This window comes from Brienomyrus brachyistius, chromosome 3 (genome assembly GCF_023856365.1).
Source record: "Brienomyrus brachyistius isolate T26 chromosome 3, BBRACH_0.4, whole genome shotgun sequence".
NCBI lineage: Eukaryota > Metazoa > Chordata > Actinopteri > Osteoglossiformes > Mormyridae > Brienomyrus > Brienomyrus brachyistius.
The window spans coordinates 27,985,122-28,011,458 of record NC_064535.1 but is presented as its reverse complement, the minus strand read 5'-3'; the positions used below and the strand labels follow the sequence as shown (position 1 = coordinate 28,011,458).

The window sequence follows — 26,337 nt, the reverse complement described above, 5'->3', positions numbered from 1 at the left end:
ACCCAGTCCTCGGGGACCCCGGACAGTCCATGTTTTTGCTTCCTCTCAGCTCCAAGTGCACGTGTGCCAGGTATTCAGTGTTCCTGATTGGCTGGGAGGGAGCAAAAACGTGAACTGTTCGGGGTCCCTGAGGACTGGGTTGAGAAACACTGGTCTAGATTCCAGCACCCTACTAAGTTCTGTCTGAAAACACTTTGTGAATCAGTTTATCCTCTCAGGAGGTCAACACCTGGAATAACGACGTAAGAGAAATCAATTGGAGTCAGTAGATGTTTTCCACTAGATGAATATGTTTACGCAAGGGTCTGTTTTTATTTCTGGACACTTAAAAATGCATGCATCTGCTTTTAGGTACTTGAATGAGTCTGAAGCATGGTGTTAGTCAAACTGGTGTGGGTGCTTCTGCCTTTCTGGTTTCTGTGGTGTCTATTTCTTATCTACAGGCTGCCTTCTGACTCCTCGTGGTCTTCATACACTGATTTTGTGCACAAACTCTCAAAGGTATTGTGTATGTCACAGATAGAGTAGTTTTGTTGGCCGGGTTTTATATTACAGCTTGTAATTTTACTATTTGTAAGTAATTTTGGTGAAGTATTTGATTAAGGTGCTCCTGAAGTATCCTTTCTTGTATGTATTTAAAAGTAACTTAATTGTCCCAAGTGTTGGAGTTACTTATGCAGTTTTTGTTGGCTAAGGGCCAAAAAATATAAAAGCCAGCTCTTCATGAAATCAGGCAGTTGTCTCCTGGTATTTTCTACACTTCAGAACGACTCTGTATATGTAAAATTTAAAGTACTTAACCAGACATTAAATACACAGAATTTCTGTTCCATTAACTCAGTGCAGGAGTTGCCTGATTTAATTTAAATCCAGTTTCAGCAAAACAAACATACAGTTTGCAGTGAAACTACATACGATAAAGTCAAAGCACATTGCAATCAAACTGCACATATTCAGTCAGTTTAATGTCTTTTTAAAGTAGCATCTGTTGTGGGGGTGAAACCATTCATATCATTACATTCATATGTCTTGTTTGCGTACTTTGTGTCTGAAGGAATGTGGCCAACAGAGAACCTTTTCCCATAGTTTAGATTTAGTCTGGATATACAGTATGTACTCAACACCTGAGCTCTCTCCCTACTGAGAAAATCCCACCTTTTCCATTCTTTCCTCACTCTTTTGCAAAATAGCATAAGTGCGTCAGTTGTGTAGCTGGCACTGCGTGTGTGGATTTGCTGTTCTGATTCGTTACCTGAAGAGGTTTTAAAGGGTTTGAGGGGTGTGTAGATCCCCTTGGTTTATCTGATGTCATCTTAAGGCCTCTAGCTACCTTCCTCCTTACCGTCGCAGTTACCAGCCTGAATCTCTCGCCACTTCTTTGCAGAGTAACAGCAGCTCTGAGCTGCAGGAGATGATGCGGAGGAGGCAGGAGAAGATCAACATGGCCGCCTGCGACTCGGGGGTGGAGTCTTTCGATGAGGGCAGCGGACACTGAGGCGGCCCCCCCCCCCCGACGTCGCTAACCCCTCCCGCCTGCCTGCATGTCTTCCCAGGAGGACCCAGACCAATCCCGTGAGTTTGCTGACATCATCAGGCGCCGCCACAAGAGCCTGGAGGGATGACGGTGTCATTGAAAGCCAGCCGACCAATGGAATGCCGCCCTGCATTTGAAATGGCCCTCTATGATGTTTCCGCGATCAGTCATGACGTCAGAAGCCAGTAGACTTTCAAGGCACGTCAATGAAGTCGCTGGTGTCGCTATGTAAGGGTTCCGTTTGGCGTCCCATATTTATACAGACCAGATGGTAGGCTGAATTTTATCTGACTCCCAACAGAAGCTAAGCAAGGCGTGATGGAATTCTCCGGCGAGCACAAGAATCAGCAGTTGGACATATTACCAAAACATAAGTTTGCAAAAACCTGTTATGTCATCCTGACATAAAAAAAAACATCTGTTCTTTATACGTGTAAAACCAAATGCAGCATCGCAAAAGCCATATTGCTTTGATTCTAAAGCCAAATTATTAATCACGCAAAGCCAAAAGACCGGGAAGTGCAAACCCATTGTAGTCTGGTTGATCTGGGTCCTCCATGATACTTGGTGGTACCCCATTTCGTAGATGTACTTGCAGATGGCATCAGCATTTCTCAGCAGATGCTTGCCAGGACATATTCAGAGTTTCTTGGTCGCTAACCAGGATTTACCTGTATATGCCCTGTATTGTATTAGAAAGATTCCAAATCAGTGAAACAATATATTGAAAATATGGCTGTATATGACCAAACTGTTGGGATCGCTTATCAGTCCCAAGCAGACTGCCTAGAATGGCAGCTGAATTCTGAGATGTCTTCCACAGATCACTCTGTCCTCAGCTGGTGCTTACTCAACTCCTGGCCAGACACACATCATCAAGGTAATAACTGCTTGTCTGTACCCCTGTAAGCATGTGACCAGGCAGCCTGCAGTGATTGGTCCATGAGAAACCGCTTAATACATAGCACTTGTGCAGATGATGTGTGGTGATCTCTGAAAGCCTGTTTCTGCCCTATTTGTTTCTAAAGAGACCAGACAGAAACACAGTAATGGCTGAATATATTATGCGACGTGTATATATAGTTACTCTAGACATGAGTAACTGAAAGCTCCTGTACTGTACAGGGAAGTAAACACAGGATAAATATTTATAAACATCTGGCTGTTTGTGCATGTGTGAATGCAGGTGTGAGGAATTATGGTACAGGCGTTTCCACTAGGAATATATGTATTTCTACATATAGCAAATCTGAGCAAAATAGTCATACTTTTGTGACAGATTGCTGGTATTTCTCTGTGTAGAAAAACTTGCTGAGAAATGTATAACACCACTGTGGTACCAGAGCAAATGGCTGTAATTAAACGTGCATTTTCCACCTGAATCTGATCATTAATTCTACTATAAACAGTATTAGAAGATATTCAGCACGGCTAAATATTTTAATATGTACTTCAAACAGAGCTGAATGATGAGTAGACTTCCTCAGTTCCAGCTGCTTAAATGAGGGTTTGAAGCCTATTAGTACAGTTAGGTTGGGCTGTGCTTTGGGGCCTTTGAATGGAAGGCAGGTTCAGTCATTCTGACCGACTGCGTACAATGATCTCATTCACTGCGGGCTTCAAAACGAAAGTAACATAACAGATGACAGAGTGCTGCACTAACAGCTTCTAAAACGTGTGAGCATTTGTTCATGCGTTTACGAAAATCATTAAGTCCACAGTGTGATTTTCGCGCTGGCCCATTCTAGCTTGACAAACGCAGAAGACGGGCTGTTTCTTACACGACGTCACCGGAAAATGAGAAGCGGCAGTCTCCGTTCTTAAGAATAGATGTTTAATTTCCGACACGTACATTAAAACTCTGTGACAATGACCCACTCTTGCCGTTGCAGCGGTATAGCGATCATCCTTCTGGTGACAGAAGCACGAGAATGGCACTAAAGACACAGTTTAGGTAGGACACACTGAGCGAAGGGGAGCACAGGGACACTATCTACACAAAAAAAAAAAGTTTGTTTCAGCGCTTGAGAAGCCGCTGCGCGGTCAGCCGGAAAGGCAGTAGGGCAGAGGAAGTTTCTTAGAAACACCGACTCACGGGGCCAGAGCATTTCCTACATCTGCACGCTTTGTGCGGCAAAAATGCAAATTTAACACTTGCATGAGGTGAGATTTTTAGATTTAGGGTTTTTTTTTTTTTTTTAAATCATCATTTAAACAAATTTTAACAAAGCCTATAGCACCATGTTGAGGCACCGGTTTCAACTCTGGAAACACTTTCTAAAGCCCTAATGAGGGGCCCTTGAGAGCTCCATACAGGTACCGGGATGAGCCCAATGTCAAAAAATGGGGACAAACCGGCCGGTAATAGTAAGCACAAAGCAAACCAGTTCAATGCGGGGCAAGTTCCTGCCTTCTGGAGTACTTCAGAATTTTACTGATAACACACCGATGAAAGAAAATCAAGTCTTCCATGTTTAAAAATACAATATGCACATTACATACCGTGTTAAAAAAAAGAGCATACCCTAGTATGCCTAAAATGGTTTAACCCAAATATTCCCCAGTAATGACTGACTTCCACATCAATCTTATTAGTATCATACAAAAAAATAAAATAAGACCAGAGCATGAGAACCGACGCACTGGTCCTTCCAGTCCGGTTCCCTTGCAAAATGAATCCAATGGTACCGAGGGCCGAAGATGTTATTTCTGGTTAGACGTGTTAAGTTCCTGGTACACAGATGAGGCCGGCATGGAACACAGGCGTGGACGCTCGGCCGTCTCTGGAACGTTCCAGCACGTTCTCCGGATTGGCAGGAGTCAAGCTGAACTTCGCTGGCTGTAAATTGGCCCCCTTTTTTGTTTTTATTAAAAACCAAAGCCATTGTCCTTACGATGTCCAAGATTCCATAGCGGGCTGCAGCTGTGAAAGGTGTGACGACTGACGCTAATCCATGTGAACAGCTGTCAAAGCGTGGAGAAAAGGCCCAAGCTGACACACTCCTGCAAAGCAGGCTTCCCAGGTATTACCATCTTAAAAAAACCGCCCCTTGTCAGTGTCATTGTGAAAAATGATAAGGTTACATGTAATCTATGCGGGCTTTGGCTGATGAGTGAAAACCGATAGATTTTTCCAAAATGAGAAAATGACAGGCCAGCCCAACCTTCAGCATCAGCGGCAACAGGATTAAAGGACCTGTGAGAGCGCAGATAAGAAGCTTGTTAGTGTGTCTGGCTGCTTGTCACGCTGCAGGGGGTGCTTCCTGTTTTGCTATTGGCTGTTGGAGCATCTCCATCTCGCTTCTGTACATTGGAATGATCAAATAATCCAGTGCCAACCCCCCCCCCCCCCCCAAAAAAAGAAAAAAAAAAAAGAGAGAAAAGTGTTCCAGTGGCTGGCAGGCAGTCCAGAGTCTCTAAAACAAGGTTCTGTGAGCTTCTTAAGAAACCAAAGTGCCCCCCCCCCCCAGTTCTCTGTTGTCACTTTTCTGTTGATGCCTCAGCCAAGTACGAAAGTCTGCCGGCCTGGAGGCTCGGCCACACAAACCGGTGGAGGGGCGAGCAAAGACCTAAGATCTATGGGACTTTCATCTGAAACTGTGCCGATAAACACTGAACACATGTTCCCCGGACAGTTTACCGCGTCGCCTCTCATGATTAGGACTTGCTGACGTTCTCATAGATGACGTCGCTGGATACCAATGACTGCTGTTTTTTCTTCTTACACATCAGCTGGACGCACTGGTGGATGAACACATACTGCTCCTGCAGTGCACATGAGAGACGACATCGTCACATTACTTGAGGTGGCGAACGTGACACGACCTGCATCTACACAAGCCCGCCACTGGGGGGGGGGGGGGGGGGGTTTAAACATACATTACTGCACCACAAGAGCATTTTCAAGCAGTCAAATCCAAATGTAGACATGATACCTGTGGTGTGGGGGGTTAGACTGACCTGTGAGGTATTTGTGTATGTGACTGGGAGGGAGAGTGTCCTCCTTACCTCCGTCTGCACCATGCATAGCCTGTGTGCTCGCATCTCGGCCACGACGCCCAGGATGTCGGCGTAATCGTGCTCGCGTATGTGCTGCATGAGGCGGTCCAGGGCGATGAAGGTCCCTGTGCGACCCACACCGGCACTGCAGACGGACACGTTCATTCGATATTAGACACACCATGAAAAATTCATATCCACCCCCACCCCCCTAATCATTAAATATATCACACTCTCGAAAACTGACTGGAATTAATCAAATTAAGGAAATTCTGAAAATTACAATTCTGTGTACTTATTAATGTAGTTATATGTTTAAAAAAGTGCAGGACAGTAAATGCACTTGAACATTATAAAAGATGCTGAGAACACCTTTTTGTTACAGTGGCGATTAACCCAAAAAAAAAAAAAAAACACAAAAACAATTAAAAGGACGTAATTGTAGCTACAATTTAATTAGTGCCCATTCTTCCCATTACATCCACGCCAACGATGCTTTTAAAGGAATCAATTCAGCCTAAACACATTTAGGAGAGGCAGGAAAGCTAACGTTAGCTTGATTATTTAGTATGCTAACTACTGTGTTTTTTGTCTTAAAACCTGTAATCAGTTAGTCAGTCAGCAGCCATAGCGCCTGCAGTCCAGACAAAGTGATCCACCTGAAGCTAAGCAGGTTTGGGCCTGGCCAGGACTTGGATGGGAGACCAAACTGAAAAACTGAGTTGCTGCTGGTGTGGCCAGCAGGTTAGCCAATCCTGTGGTCAGTGTGGATGCTGTATTCCTTCGAATGAGACAAAAAACCGGCGGATCATAAGAGATCCTATCAAATCTGGTCTAATCATCCCTCTAATTGGGGAACTGTCTCCTGCCCCTCCTGCTGCAGTGGGGCTGCCTTTGCCATTGGAACACCATTAAATATAAAATGCCTCTTATAAAGGATCACAGTCAGAGAATTGCAGGTCGACCTGCCACGTCCCTTCCAGCACCCTCTCACATCCACTGCTCTCACCTGCAGTGCACGACGATGGGGCCCCTGCTTTTGGCCGCCTGCTGCCGCACGATGTAGACGAACTGCAGGATACTCTCGATGGCGTTGACCGTGGGGACGCCATGGTCGGGCCACGAGGTGTAGTTTAGGTGCAGCACGTCCTGGGTCTCGTCCGCCTTAAGGGAGACGCGATTGCGAGGGGGTCAGAACCGTTTCAAAACAATAACATTTGGAGTGTCAACTAATTTTACTGTAGTTTTAGATGCATTTATCTTTGTAGTCCTTTCAAACTTCCTCCGCATCTCTGCGCGATCCGTGCTGCATCAAACAGCTGCATGCAATATGTTTTCAAACGCATGCGCCAACTGCATCCATTCTGCGCCCATGAATGAATGTAGCATGTCTGGAGGAGTCTGCACGCACGGCTGAGAGTACCGAGTCCTGAAACAGTTATGTCGTCTTGTGTTTTGCTCTCATTCATCACCATTAGTTTTGCACGTAACAAGAGGGAAAAGGTGCTGGGGCTCTCAGCGGTGGTTGCTATGGAAACAAGCCACTGAGGGACCGCCGGCACCCATTTTTTTAAATACCTGGGCTTCTGCGGATGCCCGTGAGGCTGCAAACGGAATTCATTTACGCGCCCGCCCCCCCCACGAAGACAGCGCTGTTGCTGCCGTCCAAAGGACGTAAACACGGCTGTATTACCATTTTGACAGCTTTTGGGAGAGACTGTCCCCCAAATTACGTGACTGAGATGTAGATTCAGAGGAAGCAAGTGCGGCGGGTGGCGAGAAGGTGACATACGTAGCTCAGTCTGAAGTTCCTCATGGTCCATTCTGGGGCCTCCTTCTCAGACAGCATCTCCACCGTGATCTCCCCGTAGGCTACCGGCTCCTCCGTGAAGGGCCAGTAGTGATCACACTTCACCTGCGGTCATGTGACATAACTGTCAGTTAACACCCGGTTGGGCTATTTCCATAGGGGATTCAAGTAAATCAGGAGTCCAGGGGCATCACTAGGGTTCAGTATAGTGGTATTTACGTTGCCTAGCTATTGACAAAATTCATAATCTGTGTATTTTTTGTTCTGTCATTTAGCTTTCGTACATCCCATTTACCATGTTACCATCAGTGAAATATAAAGCCAATGTTTTATCTACTGAAACACAGTACTTTTATACTTTAAGCTTTAAAATGTTACATTGTGTAAATATCTGAAGCACTGACAATAGTTTGGATTGAATTATACAGCATATGAAAGAAAGAAGAAAAAAAAAAAAAAAAAAAAAACAACAACAATTGGACCCCAGTACAGTGAGCCCAATAAGCTAAATGGAAGTGAGCCTTAAAGTCAGTGCTGTGGACGAGCGCAGACACTGGCGGTGCCCACCCTGCGGCGCTCGCTGCACTGCGTCAGCATGACGACTACTCGCGACTTCTGCTGCAGCACCATCGTCCAGAAGTCATTGCGGGTTTCGGGAAGGGGGCCTTGTGTGGCGATGTACTCCCGCGCCGACTTGTAGCCCTGCAGATGGGAAAATTACGCAAATTACAACCGCTTTCCATTTAGCGACTACCTCGGTTAGCGACCATTCGTAAATATGACTGTAATAAAAAAATTTCCGACCAATGCGCACATTTACGACCAACGTCTGACACCAGATACATGCCGGACTGAGAGAGACCTCAGAAGTACAAAATGTTGTTAAAAATGACCACGTCACGAAGGATAAAGGAGGTCAAGAATGGAAGGCTGAGGTCATAAGCACAGTCACGCATGGTCACGCTACCAAGATTTTCATTTAGTGACCATTTCGCTTAACAACCAGGCTGTTGGAATGGAATTTGTTAGCTAAATGAGGAGTGGCTATATGCTAAAAACTGCATGAGAATTAAGCAGTCATAAGCCCCTTTAAGAGACTGGCTATCGGGTAGAGTAACAGTCATCTTGGACACTGCAGACAGTCGACCGTTGGCCTTAGGACTTGGTCTTAGGGGCTGAATCTGCTTCGTGCAGGATAAGAATGAATGACACTCACAGGAATGTAATTGGCGTTGATGTAGTCGGCTCCTTCATCGTTGTGCATGGAGATCAGCTTCACGCGGCTGAAATCATCTGCGGGGAGAAGGTCGCCGATAGTCAGTTGGAAAGGTGCATGAGCATCAACCCACAATTGTCTACTAGGAAAGTTAAATGATACGATGAGCAGCATTGTAACCCACAAGGAAGGATGTTGGTGTAGCGGTTCTTTGCTCTGTTGACGGGGAGGTCAGCTGCATCATGGGATAGGTCCAGACCCACTGTCTTCAACTCCTGTATTGGGGGCACAGAAGCATTTCTGTGGTGGGCATTATTCATCTTTGAACAGACAGCATAATGCTGTCTTGCAAACAAACCTGACACACCGATGCTAACTGTCCCTGCTAGCAAATGGTGGCACCTCTCACCTCAAACTGCAGAGAAAATTTGTACGCCGAGTCTTTGCTCATGTCCTTGAGGTAGTCTTCGAAATCATCCAGCTGGACAGGGCTGAAAAGAGATTAAACACGTTTTGAGGTCTCCATGACAAGGCATTATCAAATGGAACAGCAATGTTCTGTCAGTATTAGGGGTGTCTTTGGTCACCAGAGAAGGGGATTTCATTTACTTAGACTTGAAGATGGACTTTATGGCTGTTAGGTGTTCGTCATGCAGGCTTGTGTTATTCTTTAAATGAGATTCCATTTGCTGAGGATTATTCAATATCGACCGTTATAAATCACATCTGACTGCAGACAATCCGCAGCAAAACTACTATGCAAAAATGAATAACGTTTTTAAAGTGACTTCACTTGATCAGTGCCGAAAGTTCAGAATATTAACCAAGACTGAATCATGCCTGCGGTACATTACAGAAAAGTTTCCACGTTTCCATTCATAAGGGGAGAAATACTGTTTGATTGCTAGATCTACAGATGGGCAAATTAATCTTTAACTTTTCAGTAGCCCCAAGCAAAGGCCTGGCCTTGCTCAATCCTGTCTTCCTGCACAGAATAACCATCACTGAACAGCTGCATTCACACAGGCCAGCTTCAGATGAGGGTAATGGTGCAGATTCTCACACATTTTCCCCGAGCGTGACAAACAGGCTGGGGTTTATTCACGGTTCACTGTAGGGCTGTTGGATTACGCAGGCTGCCATTTAACCCTTTTCGTGTAATCTGCGGCAGCAAAAGCAACAGGCGCTGAGATGCCTCAATGATCAGATGAGCTTGATTTATTGTACTGGGGCACTTCACTCACACTTATAAACTAACTCGGGGATTTGGGGTAAAACCATCAACATCCTATCGGTGATCCCAGATAGAGTAAAAAGACCCCACCTCGCTGCTTACGGAAACCACCTCTAACACAAACCCATCCGAGAACTCAAAATCAGAAAGTGCCTTTACATACGGGTAAATTTCTGAAGACCATATCAGTAAATGGCCCTCTTTAGATCCCTGTAATATTCACTATTTAGGAGAACAGTTTTATATTATACCTGCGACAGGCTTCAGTCCTACTTAGGGCAATATAAACCACATTCCGATCAATGTTACTTGCTTTACTGCTTAAGCCTGAACGTAATAGTTCTTCCCTTCCTAATGACAGACATCTTGGTGCATCAGTGCTCGCACCATCAGTGCTCATCGTGCATTATTTGTTCAGGAATAAACTCCTGGTTTCTTGTTTGCCAGTACTGTGATTCATCTGGATGTTGTACGCGTAATAGTTGTTTGTTTAACATGGATGGACAGCTTTGACTGCACACAGCTCTCGTAGAAGGTGTTGTGAATGTCAATAAACCGTGCTGCACATAGGCAGTTAACCTTGTGCTTTTACCTTGTTAGTTTCCTTTTCTTTAAGGCAGTCTTGCCCCTAAAAAAAAAACAACATTTACTGAAAACAGTCTACATATAGCATAGGAAAGCACAGTAATGTGGCACCACCCCATAATATTTCGACCTTAGTCTATATTAACTGGTCAAACTTAAATCTATATTCATATAGAATCCAAAGATGCATTCAGTTGTGTTTACATACCCATCAGGTAATCTGTGGAATACAATTAACTGGAATTGCCCAGACAGGTTGTTCAGAAGTGTCTGATTATGATTATTACATGCATGTCACACGCATGGAGTCAATCAGGCTTAAATGGACAGTTATGGATCAGCGATTGGCACCAAGAATTGTGACCTACAAGCACAACCACAATATAATGTGTAACACAGGATATGAAATGCCCTTGACATGCACAGTAAGTGTATTAAATGTACATAGCATGCAGATTTGACTCGACTCCACTGTATGTCACATGTTTCTCTCCAAACACTTGTGTTGTGTCACGTGACTTTTTCCAACATGGCCGCCCGGCCTTTTGGGTGTTGTTGGCTGCTGCTTCGCGCCCAAGTCATAGCGGGCAGGCCGCTAATGCAGCTGTTACAGACATGGACTCTGCTGCCAGTTCGGGTACCAGGAGAGGCCTGTGTTAACACCCGTCATCGAGGCGCCCCACCCTAACTAATAACACAGCTAGCCATGCTAACTGGTACGTATAAAATTGCCAAAAGGGCAAATAACGACAAACGTATCAAGCTAAATATGAGCCCCCACGATGCAGCAGTCGTCTCACTTACTTACCAAGGATTAATATAAAAAGCCAAAAGGTAATCAGTCCACAGGCAGGACGGCAGGAGTGTTAGGAAGGCAAAGAGACTCCTTCGCCTGGACAGGCAGGGACAGACATGGGGGAACAGGCAGGAACAACACAACACGGCACTCGGTTAGTGAGGCAGACGCTGCCCGGGGGATACAGTCCCATCAGCGGCCGCTCGCTTCCAGAGAGCCGGCGGCGGTCCGGTTTCGGCTTTTCCTCTCTTAACTTCAAAAGGTGTTGAACCAAAGATGGGTGAACACGCATAACAGTATTCACTCCGCAAAACGCATTTTCCCGTTTACTTTCTCAGTTGACTGGCGCTAATGAGTTTGTGCTTAGCTTTGCCGGCGAGAGACGGGTTAGCTCTACCGAGCGGCGTGATTTAACTGCGGAGTATAAACCACTTCTCGCTCGTAATGGCTTAATGCTCGGGAAAAAAGCTGGAGCCTTTTAATTAATACACCCCGTGCGAAGCGGTCCCGCTGATGAGAGGCGACATACAGCAAAATGACTTCGAGTTAATTAAATCATGTCGGTAACACAAGCGCTGGCCTTCTGTGAGAAATGGCAGATGACGGATAAATAAATAAAAATGTCGCAGTTAAATAATTCTGAACAACATTTATTGTCGTCAAAGTTAACGTTAAAGACTATTTTAAAAGCAAAAAAAACAACATGGAATAATGCAGTTATAATTCAGGCATTGATGTGCCTTTCAAGCTGATAAACATCTGAAAATTAATTCCAGCAATACACTACATCATATGAGCTCACTATATTAACGTTTTTCATACACTCACTGCATAAAATGGTGATTAGAGTACTTATCTTCCTATAGACCATATAAGATTGTAGCTTGTGGACATATTTCAGATATTTACAGTTTAGGAAAATAAAAGCATACTCTTATCATAAGTTTCCCAAAGGCTGTATTAAACCCAATTATCTATGCTCTTGTACTGTGAGAACTTGGCCTTCATGATAAATTTAAGTGAAGCGGGGTTAAATTAAGACTTGCTGCTGAAGGACTTTGTAATATATTAAGTTATTTCGAAGTTGGATGATACATGCAGAGTGAACAATTGTAAAGAACAGAAATTTACAAATTCAGGACTGGATTTTAAACTAATAGAACTAATAGAAAATAACTTTTAGTTCTCAAGTCCTACTGATTCACATTTGCAATCTCAAGTGGGTTTTCAGTTAAATACAACTTTTAAAATACACAAAATTACACCTGGAGCGCTAAACAATAAACTCTACATCATAAAATAAAGCAATGTAAGAAATAGTTCAAACTGTCAGGCTAAATTTAACCAAAATAGGACAGTCATCATATATGTCATCATATAATAACAAATGAAAAACCTGACCAGCAGGCAGGGCAGAGCTTAAACGTGACCGGCTGGTTCCTACCAGTTGTACGGAAGCTTCCCATCCCTCTCGAATGATGCGAAGTTGACGAAGGTTCCAGCACCACATTCCCTTCAGTTACAGGGGCAAATAAAAACACTCATCTACATGTGAACCAGTTCCAAAGCTTCACATTTACCAAGATACTAATGCAGAATATGCAATGATATGGGTTCCCTCCTCACCTTGCAGCCTTTTAATATAATCAGCTAATCTTGAAGAAGGATGATTTAATAAATAATTTAATTTTACTTAATCTATAGCTCATTAATACTAATAGTAATTGCTGGCCATGGATAATACAGATTTTTAATGCAAGATGATTTATACACTTCTGGCAAAAAATGAAGACCACTATTTAAAATATCCTGGTTTAATCCTGGTTCGCCTGGCAGAAGGATACACTGCGAGGCAGGCTGCGTCCAGGCTCAAAGTTTCTAAGACAGCAGTACACAAGGACGAGGTGAAGCAGGAGACACTGGGAAACGAGCCAGGAAGAGGGTGGAGATGACTTTCTAATGGCAGAGATGACTGTTAACTTATCAGGCGGTGCCCTCAACAATGAGAGGATGACCTCAAGAGACCTTCAAGAAGAATGGGAAACATTAAGTGGTGTGAAGTGCTCTGCAAGGATATATTCATAACAGGCTCCTAGAAGAAGGACTGAAGACCCATAAAGCAAGGAAGCAGCCCTTCATTAATGAGAAGCAGGGAAGAGCCAGGCTGGAGTTTGAAGAAGGAAAAAAAAAAGTATATTTTACATAAATTAAGAAATGAAATGAAAATTTTGCTGTGGTGTCAATTTTTTCCGGAGCTGTGTATAGTTTGCTTTAAATTTTATTCATTGCTTGTTATTTTATTTATCCCTTTGCTTACACATCCATCGCAATGTTGTGTTGAATCTAACGGCCTTTGTCCAGCTCATTATACTCCTTACGAGCTTGTTAAGATCTGCTTTTAAAATGCCAGGCGACTTCAGATTAATGACCTTGTAATGCGCTGTAGACAGAACTTCTTGTATGTCTATATGCCAGTAATGGAGAGGATCACCGGCCATTACCTGGCCATCTGAAGGTGTTTCTTTCGGAGCACTAGGAAGATGAGGCCCAGCAAACTGATGAGGAGGACGCTCAGGACGGCCAGGGCAGAGATGGCTGCCACACTGGGGTTCATCTCCCGCACTGCAGCCACACGAAACAAAAACAAGCACCGTCACCAGCTAAGCCATGCCAGATCACCATCATCAGGACCCTGATCTTATGTAAAAGTAAGTGTAAACTTCATGATAAACAAGACATTACTATTATCTAGCACAGTGTTTTCCAATCCGGTCCTCGGCGACCCACAGCCGGCCCATGTTTTTGCTCCCTCTGAGCTCCCTGCCAAACAGTCCACATTTTTGCTCCTACTGGGAACTAGGATGGAGCAAAAACATGGACTGTCTGTGGGTGCTAGAGACACTTATACCCAAAGCAATGTACTATTGAATAGGCAGGGTCAGACGATTCCTGGAGTAACTGAGGGTTAAGAGCCTCAGGGGCCCGATGGTTACATCACTCTGCCGGCCCTGGGATTTGAATCAGCAACCTTTCAATCATAGGCAGAGCATCCTCACCCACTGACCCACACCGTGCCAAATTGAGACCCCGTTGTGACCTTGTACATTTGCATGGATGGATGTCTATTAGGACTGAACACTCCTACAGAAACAGTGCAGAAAGCAGCCAGAGGTGGGGACATACGCGCAAGGCCGTCTCTGCATCTGACCTACCTGTGGTAGACACGCCAATGTAGGTGGGCTCGCTAGGGGTGCTGTAACTGTAGCTGGTCACGCTGCAGTTGTAGGCAGTGGCAGGCTGTAGGCTGGACACAGTGGCGATGTGAGAGTGGACCATCTGCGGTTCCCTCGCCTGCGGGTGGGCCGTGGCAAGACTATTATGCATCTCAAAACTACAGCAGCATGTGAGAATGTGCCTGGTTCTCATCACTTAATTTCCACTGGATTTTAAAGATGACCTAATATACCCATCTTCATTAAAACTTCACTCTGACAGAACTATTCAATACTATTCGCTGCAAACAGCTTTCAGATTATTTTATGTACACAGAGAGGGTATATCGTTCACATGACAGCCACTTAATACCTGAAGAAGCACAATCACTTGCTAAAATCACCCTGGACGATAATGACTGACAGTCCTGCTTGTCCCTGGGGTGAACCTTTGATTTAAAAAAAAATCAAATCTGTTTTTCACAGCTGCTTGGGTGCTCCCAATTTATTGTAGCATCCAAGTGACAATTAGAGACAACAGTCCCCAAACTAACCAATAGATGGGCTGCCAAAGTTTCATTTAGTGTCCCATTGGCACAAAATTGTTTGATTGCATTTGTTGCCTCAGAATCAATCAATCAGTTGGTGTGGGTGGGGCAGGAAGCTCAGTTTTTGATATAAAATCACATCTTGCACCAAATTAGAAAATATAACTTCGCATACAGTATATCCTTTATCCAGTGCGTGTGTGTCACTGCAAACATCTACTTCTATTTGTTAGTCTGCAGTGGCAGCCCCAGTAAATCCACTTTGAAAGTTTAATTAGCCATTTGTAGCTGCCGGTAAACAGCAATCAATCCCCTGATGGACCACATGATAATGATTAGTTGTCCGACATTTGCTCCACAGCAAACAACAGGTTCTCTAGACCAGATAATACCTTGTCTCATTTTCTCAAAAACAAAGCTGACCAAGACTTTCAATTAAAGGTCCAGACGTGGGAAAAGAATGTGCAGGTTGTATTTAAAAGCTAAATTAAAAAAACAAAATCTTTATACGTCATTATCCATAATGGATAATGCAGATAAAAAAATAGCTGACAATGAATTTTGTCATCGTTTGGCTGCATTTTTGCAGCATAAATTACGTATAGCAACATCACCACCTACCGATGTTAATGCAGGTGTGCTATTTGTAAGCAAGCTAAATATGGCAGAAAGAGCGGATTTGTCTGTGGAGGGTCAATGTTCTTTTGTGTGTTTCTCTAAAATGTTGTGTTCAAATTTGATCAAGCTTTGATCTTTGTTTCTATGCCATTCTGTCGCTTTAATCAGAGGGTCTCTTCACTGTGTGCAGTTTTGATTAGAACTGTGACTTGATGGTTTTTAAATGAAGCATTTGCATGTTTCTTTAAAACCTGTGTTTTGGCCCAGTAAATCAGTTAACTGATCGCCTGATCACATGATTAGTCAAGTATCAACGTAATCGATTTCTGCAGCCCATCTCATATTCCAGATAGGACTACCAGTGCGCAGTGGCGATGAAGCCAGCAAAATATCACTACCCGCTTTACCCAACGCAACACTATGGACAATGGTACTCAATGTGAAACCATTAGGGAGAAAATCAATCTCACTTTAAGATCTTTTCCTGGAGCAGCTGGCCTGCAGTGGACCTGGTAGTAATCCACCACGCCCTCCTCAACCCAGATGAGGGTTACAGAAGTGTGGGTGCTGTTCACTGCGTGGACAGACCTAGGGGGAGCAGGCCCTGTCAAAACAAATCAAAAACGGAAAAAAAACAACTCAATAAATAATACATTTTACCACCTTGCCCATGGTATATGCCTTTTACCATCAAATAATAAAACTGAACTGTAACATTCATTAAAGTTGCTTGCTCAGTAGATTGGGGGAGGGACAAAATTGGTAGCAAACAAATCTGGTATATGCAGTGATAGACAACTATCCTGCCTGATTCGGATACTGCTCTGTTTTTCTTAGAAAAATACACAGCTAGTGTATGAACGGTGTGAATACGGTGCATCTGAGCATGCCATCCAAGCCCTGTTAAAACCCGCGGCAACGTGTCGCTATGGCGCCCAGTACCACGGACACCAAAGGGCAGCCCAGCGCTCCGCTCGTCACACAGCCAGATTTAAAAGCCCTGCGCCCTCCCCAGGATGCCCAAACTGACCCAGTTTGATGATGTGTGGCCGAGAGGTGTTCCGGCTGCGTTCTGTGCAGGCGCTCACTGTCAAGTTGTAGATGTCCCCAGGGGGGATGACCAAAGCTGCCTTCATGGACATGCGGGTCACCTTCAGTTGGGGGGGGGGGGGGGGGAGGTTCTCAGTCATTAATTCTACTACCAAACCTCAAATCACCTTCAAACCACCAAAGCATGATTCCTGAGAACAACCTTTTCTCTGTATACAGAGATTGTGCAAATGTTGAATTATAAACAGATCATGGAGCTCCAATTAAAAGCATTTAAAATGTTAAGGACAAAAAATGCTGCGCAGATCAAGGCTCACATGCTGACATGATACGTTTCAGACGCTTTGGTTTTCCTTCCAGAAAATTCTATCTGGCCTCTCTGAAGTTGTTCCAGTGCTCATCCAGGCAGTAAAATAGCCCGACTGCTAAGGACACAGCCATCATAAGAGGAGTCTGAGAAACATGTATTTGCTGAGTTGCATTCCTGAGTTCAGGCAGAGCCTTGGAAGCGAGGGATCAACGATCAGCTATGTTAAACCGGGGATGGAGGGGGGACGGGAACTCACATCGGCAGAAATACGCTTCTTGAGGCTCTTCTTGCCCTCGGCCACCACCTGCCAGTGCAACACGCGGGAGTGTGACAGGTCTGTGAAGATGTCCCCGTAGGTCCAGCGCACATACAGGAGGCCATTGGAATACTCCACCGATGAAATGTGGGGGGCCTCGGGTGCTTTGGGGGGGAAGCAATCAATGGAATGGTTCAGAATATGACAAATTCTCAATCTTCTCCGTGACGAGCAGTCAGTCTAAAGAGCCTTCAGAGATTACAGCTTAACCGCAGCTGAGACTCATTATCAAAAAACCCATGAAAGCCGAAACTATGAGCTCATCCAAAACTTTAACAGTCTAATAATATACTCTATTATATTAATTAATATAGTAATTACTCTTAAGTAATTATTATATTACTTTGACCTGAAATGCAGGCCAGAGCTGTTAGAGTATAATTATTTGACAAAGAGGTATGAGAGAAGTTGTAAGTAACCCAAAATAATATTTGGCCAAGTGGGACCACGTAGTGTCCCCACAAGGTAGGAAATTGTGTAAGGACATTGTGTTCTGGCCATGTAGAGAATGGGATTATAACTACATCTGGCCTGCAGGTGGAGTTACCTGTGATGAAGCTCACGGTAGAGGCATCACAGCAGCGGAGAGCTGGCTCACCCCAGGTCACCATGGTAACACGGAAGTTGTAGTACCAAGCCGGCAGCAAGTCAGTCACCCTCTACCGGGAAGAAGTCATGAAGCAAGTGGTTAAGTGTCCATCCCAAACTGTCGAATGAGCAGCTGTTTGAGCAATAAGAGTTCTTTGCTGGTCAAGCTTTCACAATTCGAGCGTTGCCATTGGCTGGCTGTCTCTCTTTTGGGAATGCCAGGACTCCTCTATTGGCTGTCAGCCACAGTGGGGCGGAAGGAGCGCCCTCGAATGGAACAGATGGCTTAACAAGTCATCCTGTGTCGATATGAACACGCGGCGGGAACAGAAATGACATGCCAGCCCAGGGAATTGGAAACCATTTGGCACTTTTATCTGGGGGAAACTGATGAGCGTAATGATGTACAAATTCCGTACAGCTGAGGTATTCTACTAGAGCAAGTCAGCCAAGGCAATTTCCAGAATGTTCCAGTGTCTTCCGGTTCAGAATCCAGAGCTCATATCCAAAGGGTTATAAGATATATAACATATAAAAATCACTCTAGGGGACCAGTTGCATTCTGGGATGCCTGGAGATGGTAAATGATGCGCATTACCACAGAGGCTGTTAGTGATGCTGTGGCCGCGACCTCGTAGTAGGTAGTCCACCCCGATGTCAGGGTGACAGGGTTGAAGAAGAAGGTCTCCAGGATGTACTTGCGGAAGGCCACGTTGTACGGCCGCTGCCAGGTGAGGATGATCGCGGAGGGACTGAGTGGATAGACGACCAGGTCCCGTACTCCTGTCGGCTCTACGAGACAGCGGAAGACTCAGAGTCTCGGTAACGCCACTGGGATAGAAGGGGCTGAATACTCACACCAACTTCCTATCAAATTCTAGCCACTTTGAGGTGACAAGGGATTGTGGGGGAAAAAAAATCTGAAACACCAATATGTGCAAAGTGGATGTCTTACATACAATTAAAAACACTTGCTGTTTTATAAAACAATTATATCTACAGCAAATGTTCTTTAAATAATTAGGATACGTCCTTTAATAATAAAAATAAAAGATCGATGACTTTAGGGCATGCCTACTAATTGGCAGAAATCAGCAAGGAAGCAGTTGGCAACTCACCGATTCCAATGATGACAGGGTCAGAGGGGGGGCTCGCCAATGGGCCATTTGTGTGGTACACCACCACCCTGTATTGCGCCCCCGGAGTCAAATTGGTGATGATATCACTAGTAGAGTTTTCCTGTGAACAGCAGTGCAGCAGCATGATCAATGAACCACTAATAGCTAACTTCTCTTAAGTAATCTGCCCCCCACCATTTTATTAGGCTAGTAAGATATTTACGTGCTAGAACACCACGGCTAAATTGAATTAAGCCTAATGTTCTGCAATGGATACGAAAAATACATATTTATCGGCCGTGGAACACAGAGGGGCTTTGACAGAGGCTGCGGTCAGTGGCAGGACGCCCAGTGCGTTCAGAAAAGCCAAGGCTGACATCATTGTCAGAGGACGGGCTTTAACACTGATAGCTGAAATGGGAGGCAGCCTGCTGGCATTTCACTCGCAGCTCATCCATCTTTGCCACAGTGCCGCCGCGCAATTGCTCGGGTCCCCGATTATCAGGCAAAGCGGCGTCCTCAGAGGACATTACACATCCCCCGAAGCCCTGCGGTCAGACGGCGGTGAAAGGAAATGTCTGACGTGAGCCGTTCCCAGCTGGAAGTCCCCTTCTGTCATGAAAACCCAGAATCTAACGGGTCACCGTGACCCTGTGCTGGGTAAGCAGCTATGGAGGACAGATAGATGCAAAACCAGCACTTACGAAAAGCACGTACTTCTGTTAATACGCCATGGAGATAGATAATGCCTTCGCTTTCATGACCATATTACAGAAACAAATCACTTTTCTTTTTTAAATTATCATCTTATAAAAATAGGGGAATAAAAATATAAACTTATAATGTATTTCTCATGGTGATACAGTTATTAAACACGAAGCTGAGCATGTCGTATCTTTAAAAGGCTATTATCCTACATTTCTTAATGAAAAAAATAACTTTGCTCACATGTTATAGAAACTATAATGATTGTAGAGATGGTTCACAAACTTCTGGACACTTTGGAGAGACAATCTACTACATAATTTTTGGGACATAAAATGTAAAAAATCCTTGATGGGATTGCCTCGTGACTGTAGTGTAATCCCATAGATAGATTAGATAGATCCTTTATTAATCCCGAAGGAAATTTATGAAGCACACACCCTGGATGCCCCTGGAGGATTAACGGTAATGACAGGCCCACCTCGGAGCAGTATGTGGTCTCCGTCCGCTGGCTGATGGTAGGTTTGAGGCACGTCAGTGACAGCACGGCCACCAGGCTGCCGTTGTGGCAGGAAGTGCTGGGGGTCCAGGTTACAGCCGCTGTGGTGGGGTTTAGTAACCGCACGCTAACTGCCTGGGGCCGCTCCATGGGCTGCTCAAACCACTCACCGCTGTAACCTGCGACAAGCCAACCAGCCAATCAGACTGACACGTAGTTACTCCATAACCACGCGCTAGTAACCAGTAACAAACATCAATGCCTTGATTCCACTATCACAGAGCTGGTGCTGGGTTGGAAAAGTTACGTAGGCAGAATTGAGAGCAAAGTAAAAGTTTATATGTATTCCGTTTTTTTGGATTTATTTTGATCTATTTCGGATTTTAAGTTTTTATAAGCTGCCAAACCGAAAAAAGAAAGTTTTGAGAATGACTCATTGTGCTCCGTCTCTGTTGCCTGTATCCACTTTTGTCTCCGTAAAGGCTCCCTGTCTGTATGTGTGACTTTATTCTCGCTGCTCTCCGTTTAAGGATCGTGCAATAAAAGAGCCTGCTAAATACTTGACTTTGCTGTCCACCTTGTGATCTCCTCACCACTTAAGCACCACAATATTTTATTTATTTGACCTGCAACATTGTTTATAATTTATTATTGAACCTGGTCAGCAAATCAATTGTTAGTTTTCCACAGAACAAAAAAACAAACAAAAAAAAATGTAACGTTACTCTGCTAAAAAGTGGCAAATTGTTTCACTGCTGGCACCGACAACATTAGACAAAACTATCGGGTATGAACCGAATTTTCTAGGTATGTGGAAGGGTTGGATACGATAACCCATCCCACCTTCGCTGATGTTATGGTTGTGAATTCTGAGACCAGCTTTTCTGTGGTGACGTGCTGGAGCTGTTCTTTCTGGTTCAGGGCCAGTTTTTTTTGCGGTGGAAATGTACGGAAGTAGTTCCGGATTGGGGAAGAGTCCAGCTCAGGTGTTGGTGGAAATAAGGCACATGCGGCTCAATACTAGGTCACTTTTAAAATCATACATAATCCAGTACTACTTAAAACTCCTATCTAGTACCTTTATAAACCTCAGTACTCAAAAGAAGAAGCACAAGAAAGGAACTGAGAGTGGCTCACTGAGGTAGAAGGTGATACTAGTGTCCCTGGTGCTCTCTCTGGGCTCGCAGTCTCCAGACGAGCTCAGGGTGGTGACCAGCACCCTGTAGGTGCCCGACTCCGTCAGCTCCGTGAAAAATTCATGAGTGTTTTCATCTATGGTAGTCACTTCCGTGGAGTTACCTATTAAAACATTTAGACCATGTTCACTTCAGTTGAAGTTCTCTATAAAGGCATCATTTATGTATTATCTAAGAAACTTTTATATAACTTATATTCTCATCCATTATAGAGCACACTATACCGGAGTGTTTACTAACGATGCTGGAATATCCTGAGAGACCTTTCCTTAACTACAGATTGTTTCATAATCAGCAGGGGTCTGCAGACCTGGGCCTGCACATGTAGATTTGGTATTTTGTGATCCCCCGACAGACTCACCATCTTTATAGATGTAAATTTTGAAACCGTCAAATGCAGTAGGCGGACGGGGGGGCAGCCATCGCAGCTCAAGCAGCATGGGGGGCCCTCTGGTAGGGAGTGGAGTGGAAGCAGGAAACAGGGCCGGGCCCCCGGCAGACCCCAGCTCAGGGGAGTCGTCATACTCTGAAAACGGTGCATTCACAGAATCCCGCTCTTCCTGCTCTGTGGGGGCGGTGCTTGTAGTGGAGTCTGGCCAATAGGGCTGGGTGCTATTGTCATCCTCTGTGCCATTGACAGAGAAGCTATCCACGGAGCCGTTAAGGCTTCGGACAGGGTCTACTGGTCCATGAGGGTCAGGATAGTCCATGGACTCAACCTCTTCCTCCAGAGTCCCTGCCTGTTCCTGTTTGCCCATTAAGGGGACATTACGGCCACTCCTCCTCAGCAGCCCGTCATGGGTCCCCGTTAACCGAGGCCTATCTCTAAGCTGAGTGATCTTCAGGGAAACATTGAGGGGAGGGTTTGGCACTGTGGGAAGAAACAGACATGGTATGGGGCTGTGGAGATTTTTAAAAATGCGCAGATACACAAAAAAGCCTTGAAACTCTACAAGACGCCATTCAGACCACCTGCTTCACTGCATCTCTGAGCAACAAGACAGAATAGGTCCATTTTCATGGACGTTGATGTGGATTTTGACATACTACTCGATTTCAGAAGTTGCTGCCAACACATGCTACTTAATGCAGCCTTCATAGGGAGAAATGTTTGTCACAGATGTAGAAAAGCATTAGAATGACTTAAAACATGGTACATGAATGAAAAATAAGCTGACAAAGCAGTTGCAAGGAAGTCATTAGCTATGCAGAGTGGGTGGAAAGCTGAACTTTGGGCTAATTCCGCACCTGAGGGGACCGCCTAACCTACCCGTTCTGTGCTGCGTGGGCTGGTGGACCACTCCGCTGTGCTGGACTACAGCAGTCTTATTGATGGTGGCTTCCGACACCAGCTGGAATGTGATGTTGCTGTAGCAGGTCCCCGGCAACCAGTGCTTGAAGACGGTTTTCCCCTTGGTAAAATCTGAACGAATACCAGGGGAATGACACCAAGCTCACTCATAAAAGAATGCATATATAGCGCACTGTCAGAGAATTAAATAGCACAAAGCCATTTAATGTTGCATCAGAGCGGCTTTGAGGCCAAAACCCACTGGCTATGCTATACTATGCTATGCTAAATTAAACAACACTGCCAGCGATGCAACCCAGAAAAGGAAGTACATTAATTATTCCTCCGAGGCATGGTGCCAACTGCAGCCCAAGGCAGCTCTACCTTTGTATAGGATCCACCGATGCTCCTGTCTCTCCAGGTAACTGATGTTCACCCTGGTAAAAATGTTGTTCTCTGCATATTTCATCTCAAAAACGATGCCCGTTTCCGGAGAAGGCTTGTAGTCATGGATGAGCACGCTGTCCACTGGCAGAGGCCCTGGAAATTAAATTAGTCTTACTTCCAGCCAAGAAGTTTGTTCTGTAGAATCACAGCAGGCCCTCAAAACACACCAAAAATGAGTTGCCAGAGGAGTAATGAAGGCAAAGGTAACACAAGTGCAGGCAGAAAAAGCAAGTTGATTGTAGCCAACAGGAAGAATGTGGCTGACACGATGTGAAACACTGAATTGCAGCAGTGTGCTCTTGGACTGCAACAAGGAGCCAATGACGTTGATAATAATAATTGGTAATAAAAAGGACAACAATGAATTGCGTCAATGATTATTTGCAGTTTTGGCGGTTTACTGTGTAAACTGCATACAAGAACCTCGCCACCTAGCAATGTTAACATTGGTATGTTAAGCTTAGTTCATACTTTACTTTCCTGTGTGCTGTCACGGTTCATACCACATTTGTACATACTACATTTGTCTGTGGACGCAGACAATCGTGATGGGAATATGTGTACAGCAATAATATTCCAACAGAGGGCAGATGCTACAAACACATACATACATAGTTTAGTGATATGGGGTGTGAAGTAGTTACTAGGCTTGGGAGGTATTAGAGTAAAATAAAACACCATAGTATTTTGAAATCTGGCAACAAAATGAGCTGGGACACCCCCCCTCCCCCCCCAGTGATTTTTATTGTCAGAATTTCAAAATACCAGAATTGTGTTGCTTTTGAAAATACCAGTATAAAGTAAAATTGTTAGCAAGCTAAATACTCAGAAATAGCAGATCTTTGTTTCTATGCCACTTTGGCACTTGAAATAGAGATTTTCTACACGGTGTGAAGTTTCTACACTTGATTAATACAGGTTTTACGCATGATTAATCGCTTATCAGAATGATCGCTTTTTTTACAGCTCTATGGGGAACGATGAAAATGAAACAAGGAGGTAGACTTTTTGGGGGACATGAAGAATCAACAGAGAGTTACAGGACAGCGGACAAACTAACGCAATTTCTCACTTGTGAGGATGCTAACAGGAATCCCTGGCTTTGACCACGCTGTGCCGTTGCTGACCACGAGGCTGACCGTGTAGCAGAGTCCGTAGTAGGAGGCGTTGAAGACCAGAGGATGGGGCGCGGCTCCGCTGGGGTTCTCAAACTGCAGGAAATGGGTCTTGGGCTCGCCAGACACTATTACTGCGTATGCAGTGGTGTCTTCCCTCACGTCCGAGGCCTCCAAGGATATGACAATGCTGCCTTCATCTCTGACGCTGATGAGGAGGGAGGCAGCGCTCTACCGAGGAAGAATGGAAGAGTTTTAAGCAGGGCTGCAGAACACTGTCAAAAATTCACATCGTGATATTTGAAATTTTTGAGATAAATAATGCAATATTCATAAAGCAATAGTGTGTGTCAACTAAGTCGATGGTGCCGTCACCAGCAGTGCCAACAGGCGGAAAAAACGTGCCGAGACCACATGCTTTTGCTCAATATCGTCTCTGTGGAATACAAAATACTTCCCTACAGCGGAAGGCTTTTAGTGACCAGTTCTTGTTCGCTGTTCTCCTTACTCATTTTTGCGAAATTCCGCACAAACATGCCACACTATGAGCAAATCAAACAGCGAAGACAAAAGTGATTATGACTGGCTCGGGGGGGGGGGGGGCGCACGCAGAGTTTATGCAAGAGCAGCCACGGAGAACTTGAGGCTGATTTTGTAATACGTACCGGGCAATCGTGAAAAGGAAAAAAATAAATAAAATCATGAAACTGCACAGCTTGCCAGGTGTTTCCTGCATTTTAACACGACTTACTGATTGTCTCGACCCATCTGTCACACTCCCCGCAACGTGACAACAGCGTGAGCACAGGATGAAACGGCAATATTAATATCAAACATCAAGCAGCTCTAATTTTAAGGTCTGCATTTCAATGTCGGGGATATCGACACAAACCAGGGAAATAAAACAAAGTATACACCCTCACCTTTTATGCGACTGATTGGATAGTTTTTAGCGATCAGTTTTCCGCAGAGTGGGTGGAAATGACAGGAAGATACTGAGTGCACCGCTTAGGCTGAGTATAGATTCCAGTTTCTCTGCCACAGGAAGTAAACGGAAACCGCATTAATTCATTTTTCCAGAAGTGCTTATCCAGTTCAGGTTTAAGGCGAGCCTGGAGCCTATCCCTGGAAGGATGGGGTATGCTGATAGACACCCTGGATGGGATTCCAGTCAAATACACGACGATTAATACACTTTTACTAAGGGGAATTCAGACATACCCTAAAAGGGATTTCACTCCCGGGAGGAGCTGGAGGGAAAACCTACGTAAACATGTGGAGAACTGCCAAACTCCACAAACCCAAATCGAAGTTTGAGTCCACAGCCTGGACGTTTGAGGCCAGAGCAGAACCCACAGAGGCACCGAACTGAACAACAGCAAAGTGTGCAGGGTCCATTAAGAAGTAAATAATAAATATAACGTACAGCACCTGGATGAGAGAAATCATCTATATATCATCAATTATCTACTGCTCTGCCTGGATCAGATTCCCAAAAGGAACCAGGAAACAGGTGGTCTTGGCAGGAAGCAGACAGTAAGTGCAGGGGTCAGAGGTCAGTTCCACTTTTGAAATGCCACGCGTGACTGAAAATGACTGATTCACTTAAAAAGGGCAGGTGGCAAATCTCCGAGCAGAGAAATACCTCAGAAACATCAGGGGAAGCAGATAAAGCCCACTCAGTGCATTTTACACCCCCATATCATCTTCTTACTGTCTGAAGAACAAGAAGATTGTAAGTCTAATGCTGAATTCCTGAATTTTTTGTTTATCTGCCCTGAAAAATACCGTTGACATTCATTAAGGCTCACGATCCTTTAAGAACCGCAGAATAACAAATAAAATGCCAAAGCGACGTATTAAGAGAGTCGGTTGAACACCTGCTCAGTATGGCCATTGAAGAGACATTCTCCATAGAGTTGGTACAGCTCGAAGACCACATGGAGTCTCAGCAAGATTCACCCCCAGCCCCCACCCCATTCATTAACCTCCACCTAGCTGTCAATAATGCGAGATGGATTTTAATCCCTAACCCTAACCCCACATCCTCTTTCCTCGCCAGTTTCGCCTTGCGATCGTCTCTTGATTTGTTCCCCCCCACACTTTGTTAACGTGCTCTCCACTCCCAGACCCCAAATAAAGTCCCTATT

At 44.7% G+C, this 26,337-nt stretch overlaps 2 protein-coding genes and 1 long non-coding RNA gene across 7 annotated transcripts in view; 2 read left to right on the top strand and 1 right to left on the bottom strand.

The window, feature by feature from the left end:
* LOC125738298 (epidermal growth factor receptor kinase substrate 8-like) overlaps positions 1 to 2,916 on the top strand; it is a 35,359-nt gene extending 32,443 nt beyond the window's left edge. For all 4 annotated transcript variants that reach the window (XM_049007141.1, XM_049007143.1, XM_049007140.1 and 1 more), the window contains exon 21: positions 1,385 to 2,916. In XM_049007141.1, the coding sequence (XP_048863098.1) occupies positions 1,385 to 1,495 (111 nt within the window). In that variant the 3' untranslated portion in view covers positions 1,496 to 2,916. The remainder of the gene's footprint in view (positions 1 to 1,384) is intronic.
* A 435-nt stretch (positions 2,917 to 3,351) lies between these two features.
* Positions 3,352 to 26,337, bottom strand: part of LOC125738297 (receptor-type tyrosine-protein phosphatase O-like) — a 40,593-nt gene continuing 17,607 nt past the window's right edge. Inside the window, exons 2-26 of one of the 2 annotated variants that reach the window (XM_049007138.1) lie at positions 24,145 to 24,418; positions 23,010 to 23,165; positions 22,605 to 22,757; positions 21,696 to 22,205; positions 21,276 to 21,437; positions 20,121 to 20,317; positions 18,935 to 19,055; positions 18,415 to 18,608; positions 17,776 to 17,887; positions 17,169 to 17,332; positions 16,583 to 16,703; positions 16,023 to 16,156; positions 14,387 to 14,525; positions 13,676 to 13,796; positions 12,619 to 12,687; positions 11,187 to 11,270; positions 10,386 to 10,421; positions 8,969 to 9,050; positions 8,744 to 8,834; positions 8,560 to 8,636; positions 7,911 to 8,045; positions 7,326 to 7,448; positions 6,543 to 6,697; positions 5,543 to 5,678; positions 3,352 to 5,299 (exon numbers count right to left, since the gene is read on the bottom strand). In XM_049007138.1, the coding sequence (XP_048863095.1) occupies positions 5,192 to 5,299; positions 5,543 to 5,678; positions 6,543 to 6,697; positions 7,326 to 7,448; positions 7,911 to 8,045; positions 8,560 to 8,636; positions 8,744 to 8,834; positions 8,969 to 9,050; positions 10,386 to 10,421; positions 11,187 to 11,270; positions 12,619 to 12,687; positions 13,676 to 13,796; positions 14,387 to 14,525; positions 16,023 to 16,156; positions 16,583 to 16,703; positions 17,169 to 17,332; positions 17,776 to 17,887; positions 18,415 to 18,608; positions 18,935 to 19,055; positions 20,121 to 20,317; positions 21,276 to 21,437; positions 21,696 to 22,205; positions 22,605 to 22,757; positions 23,010 to 23,165; positions 24,145 to 24,418 (3,654 nt within the window). In that variant the 3' untranslated portion in view covers positions 3,352 to 5,191. The remainder of the gene's footprint in view (positions 5,300 to 5,542; positions 5,679 to 6,542; positions 6,698 to 7,325; positions 7,449 to 7,910; positions 8,046 to 8,559; positions 8,637 to 8,743; positions 8,835 to 8,968; positions 9,051 to 10,385; positions 10,422 to 11,186; positions 11,271 to 12,618; positions 12,688 to 13,675; positions 13,797 to 14,386; positions 14,526 to 16,022; positions 16,157 to 16,582; positions 16,704 to 17,168; positions 17,333 to 17,775; positions 17,888 to 18,414; positions 18,609 to 18,934; positions 19,056 to 20,120; positions 20,318 to 21,275; positions 21,438 to 21,695; positions 22,206 to 22,604; positions 22,758 to 23,009; positions 23,166 to 24,144; positions 24,419 to 26,337) is intronic. The other variant, XM_049007139.1, reaches the window with a different exon arrangement.
* Positions 10,416 to 17,884, top strand: LOC125738299 (uncharacterized). The gene is made up of 3 exons (XR_007396782.1): positions 10,416 to 11,094; positions 13,711 to 13,882; positions 17,766 to 17,884. It is a non-coding gene; the product is annotated as an uncharacterized LOC125738299 (long non-coding RNA).